Source organism: Stenella coeruleoalba (assembly GCF_951394435.1).
Source record: "Stenella coeruleoalba genome assembly, contig: scaffold_404, whole genome shotgun sequence".
In the NCBI taxonomy this organism is placed as follows: domain Eukaryota; kingdom Metazoa; phylum Chordata; class Mammalia; order Artiodactyla; family Delphinidae; genus Stenella; species Stenella coeruleoalba.
Window position 1 is genome coordinate 128,996 of NW_027646355.1, and position 4,367 is coordinate 133,362.

The window sequence follows — 4,367 nt, forward strand, 5'->3', positions numbered from 1 at the left end:
CACAGACCTAAGCTCAGAAAGCTTCACCCTGACACACAACCTGATAAAAAAGCCAAGGTGAAGAATAATCTTGTATAACCGACCTGTTATACATCACAGAATGTCAACTTGAAGGAGTGTGATTTCTCATCAGAAAACAGAGACCAGAAAAGAATGGAATAACATCTTTAAAGTATTAAAGGAAAAGACCAACCAGGATATGATATCCTTAAAGCAAGGATATCTTTAAAGACTGAAAGTCAAACAAAAGCCAAAATGAAGTCTGATGGAGATGAGAGAAAACTAAGAGAATTCATCACCAGACAATTTGCTATAACAATATTACATGAAAGGAACTTCTTCAGGCTGAAGTGAAATGACACAACAAAGAAGTAAGCTTGCAACTTCAGGAACAAAGGAAGGGCAACAAAAATGGCAAGTATCTGGAAAAATTACCCTCTTACATTATTTTGTATATGTATGACTTTTTTTTTTTTTTTTTTGGCCACGCCTGCGTGGCCTGCGGGATCTTAGTTGCCCTACCAGGGACTGAACCCGGGGCCCCAGCAGTGAAAGTGCTGAGTCCTAACCACTGGACCACCAGGGAATTCCCTGTATATGTATGAAAAAAGGATACCACAGTCTCAGAGGGTGGCGTTGACGTCATATAAAGGTGACACATATGACAGCTATAACAAAGAGTGGAAGGTAAAAGAATCTATATGGATGTAAGCCTTCTGAATTTTATTTAATTGGTAAAATATTAACTCTAGACTGTGAAACAATACGTATACATAGTGTTATTCCAAGAACAATTAAAAAATGACAAACTCAAGAAAATTGGATAACCTCAATAGTCCTATATTTAGGAATTGTGGACAAGATAGGTAAAACATTCACATATGTGTTTTGTGAAAAGTTTTTCTCTTGGTTAATTGCCTAGGAGTGGGTTTTTGGGTCATATGGTAAGTATGGCCCTCTCAGCCAGCCCTGGTCACCACTTCAGGTGTCACCCCAGCAGGATCTGGATGGTGTGGGCACTTCCGTTCTTAGCGGCTCTCCCCTCCAGTGCCGCCAGGGGAAAGGGCAGGAGGACGCAGAGGCGCTGCTGCCAAAGCTGCCGCCTCTTGTGGGAGCTGCACAGACAGCGACCTTGCCCCACTTTGCTGGGCGGGGATCCCGTCCAGTACAGTTAGTTACCCCGACAGCACTGGGGCACGGCCAGGGGAGAAGGGCCAGCTGTCCTGCCAAGAAGCTCATCACCCTCAAGGCAAACACCTCCAGCCCTCAGACCCCCGGGAGATTCAGAAGCGCTAGACGGTCCAGGGGCGCGCATCCTCACCTGTGCGCCCCAGGGCCTGACGTGTACTCTGCGCATGCGCCACCCCTCCCTAAACTTTTGCGCCCCGCCAACGCACGCCCATTGTTCGCTCACAGGTTTCAGAGTATAAAAAGGCAACAGGCCAAAGAGAGCGCACTCCGCTTTTGGCCGAGTTGGCAGCTGAAGGAGAGTGCCCGGAGCCCAGCTCTCTCTATCCACGGACCGACCTCACCCATGTTCTCTAGGAGCAGTTACTTAGGTAGGCCCTGCCCCTCACCCTCACACCGGGCACTGGGGGACCAGCACCTGCCAGGAGGGCTCGGCTGCCCCCAGCCCGCTCCCCGCGCCCACCGACTTCCCGTGGCCGGCCCGGGTCACCCAGCTGTCTATGGCCGGCTATCCACTCACAGGCCAGCCCACAAGTGTCCAGTGACTCTGCATCTACGCTTTGCCACAGAGTCTCTGAGACCCCATTCTACCATCCCGCAGACGCTGCACTCCTTATGGGGATCCTTATCTCCATCTTCAGGCGAGGCCATCGGAAGAAGGCAGAGATGGGTGCTCGCACCTCCACGACGTCCCGCAGCTCAGTGTCCGCAGTGGACACAGTCACTGTCAGTGTGGCGCAGGGGCAGCCAGTGCCGGCCACGACACCCAGCTGTGTCCCGAACTACAACTACAGCACAGAGAAGACGGTGTTGAGGGCCCTGGAGGAGAGCGGGCAAGGGATGGCCGAGCAGGAGGAAGTCCCCACAGTCACAGGGAGGAACGAAGACCAGAGAAGCGGCCCCGATGACACCGGGGGCGCACGATCTGCATTTAGGCCCCTGGGGGGCTCTTTCTTCGTGCCCAGGCCTGGACCTCTGCAGAGAGACCTCCACGCCAAGTGGGCAGAGGACAGATCCGCCAGGAAACAGCAGACCTCTTGTATGAGTTCCTGCCCCCAAAGAAACGCCATCACGAGCTCATATAGCTCCACCCGAGGTTTCCTGCCAGTGGAAAGAAGGAGGGGTCCCGCCATACCGCAAGGGCTGCCCCAGAAGTCTGCAAAGACAGGGCGCGAGGAGGGTCCTCCATCGCCCTCTGCAGCTCCGGTGGTTTCCCAGAGGAAAAGCCAGCCTGACAAAAATGCAGAGGCAGCAAGAGGGCAGAAAGGGCCCTGGAGGAAGGGCTCCTGCACATCTGACAGTCCCAGGCCCCGAAAACGCAGGATTCCTCTGCTGCCGCACAGGCGAGGGGAGCCTCTGAGGCTGCCCCCAGCCCCTGAGCCGGGTTTCCGGGTCACCGCCGAAGACCTAGACTCGGAGAAGGAAGCAGCGTTCCGGCGCATCAACAGTGCGCTGCGGGATGAGACCTATGCCATCGGGGACCTGGGCAGCTCTTCCCAGCTCTTCCCCAGGAAACGGAAAGCTCCAGCCTTTGCCTCTGCTCCAAGCCCCCCAGTTTTGGGCGGCCCCGCAGATCTGAGCTGCATTTTTGCAGCTCTCAGAGTTACGGCAAGAAAGAGGGGGCCCCCGAGCACCACACACAGCAATGGGGGCAGCATGGGCCTGAACTCCTGGGGCCCGCCTCACCAGAGCCACCCCACGGTGACCATGGGACCTAGCCCTAAGAAGCAGCCTAGGTCTGGAGGCACTACTGCCCCCATCTTACATCACATCCCTGGGGGCGCACCCAGGCAGGGCCCCCCTGCTTCCAGCGGAGGGCGCAGCCCATGCCCAGCCAAGGCTGACTTTAGGGGTGTGTCGGATCCAGCCTCTACTCCTATCAGCCTCAGCTCCACAGTGGGCACAGCAAGGTGCAGCCTTGCTCTTAGGGCCCCCTCATCACCTGCCCAGGGCGTGGCTGGACAAAAAACCACTGGGCCATCGACCAAGTCATTCTCCTCCAGGTCTCCATTCATTACCTTGGGGTTTAAGAGGAGGAAGTTGGCCTGAGCCAATAACTTTGGGGTGAGGCCATCAGTGTCCACCTCCTCCCAGGCTGGGCCTCGTGTGGACCCTGTTTCGATGTGAAACTTACAATAAAGCTTTGTTCTTGTTCTTTTGCATAATCCTCACGTGTCTGTGATCTGTAGATCAAGTGTGGAAAAGCACTGGCTTGTATGAGTGGTAACATGGAAAGCCAGACCTGTTGACAGTTTCCTGTGACCCTGCTCATGGGTTGTGAAGAGTAGCACAACAAGATGGCTACAAGGGCCCTATATTAAAAGTGTGTTTTGAGTTTAAACGATGCAGCCCGAAATAAAATGGGCCCAGAGGGAGGGGTAAACAGGGAGGGTCATCCTTGTCTGTTGTAATTGCTACTTCCCACCCACCTCTCTGGCCTGGAGGGGGCTGGGTCATCCCGAGCACACACCAGCCGCCCATACTCTACACGTTTAGTATTTTCTAATGTAGCAGTTTCTTTGACTTTTTCATTTTGCTTTAATAAGTCTTAGGCAAATCATTTACATGCACATCTCACTCAGAGAGTATATGTCCATACAACCTAAAACAATCTACAGATCGAGTGCAATCCCTATCAAAATTCCAATGACATTTTTTACATAAATAGAAAGAACAATCCTAAAATTCGTATGGAACTGCAATAGACTTCAAAAGCCACAGCAATCCTGAGAAAGAAGAACAAAGCTGGAGGCAACACTTTTCCTGATTTCAAATTATACTACAAAGCTAGAGTAATCAAAATAGTATGGTACTGGCATGAAAACAGACACATACACCATGCAACAGAATCAAGAGCTGAGAAATAAATCCACACACATACAGGCAACTAATTGACAGGGATCCAAGAATACTCAACAGGGAAAAGATAGTCTCTTCAGTAAATGGTGTTGGCAAAACTGGATACCCACATGCAAAACAAAGAAAGTGGACCCCTATCTTACACCATTTGTAAAAATTAACTTGAAATGGATTAAAGACTTAAATGTAAGCCCTGAAACTGTAAAACTCCTAGAAGAGAACATAAAGAGAAAGCTCCTTAACATTGGTCTTGGTGATGATTTTTTGGATATGACAACAAAACCACAAGCAACAAAAACAAAAAGCAACCAATGGGACTA

General features: G+C 51.4%; 1 protein-coding gene across 1 annotated transcript; it reads left to right on the plus strand.

Annotated features, from left to right (window-relative positions):
- The first annotated feature begins 259 nt into the window (after positions 1–259).
- Positions 260–3,239, plus strand: LOC307181157 (nuclear envelope pore membrane protein POM 121-like). Its single transcript, XM_079946598.1, has 2 exons — positions 260–1,559; positions 1,790–3,239. The coding sequence occupies exons 1-2, from the start codon at positions 1,535–1,537 to the stop codon at positions 3,235–3,237; spliced, it is 1,473 nt and encodes a 490-aa protein (XP_079802724.1). The 5' UTR covers positions 260–1,534; the 3' UTR covers positions 3,238–3,239.
- The last annotated feature ends 1,128 nt before the right edge of the window (positions 3,240–4,367 follow it).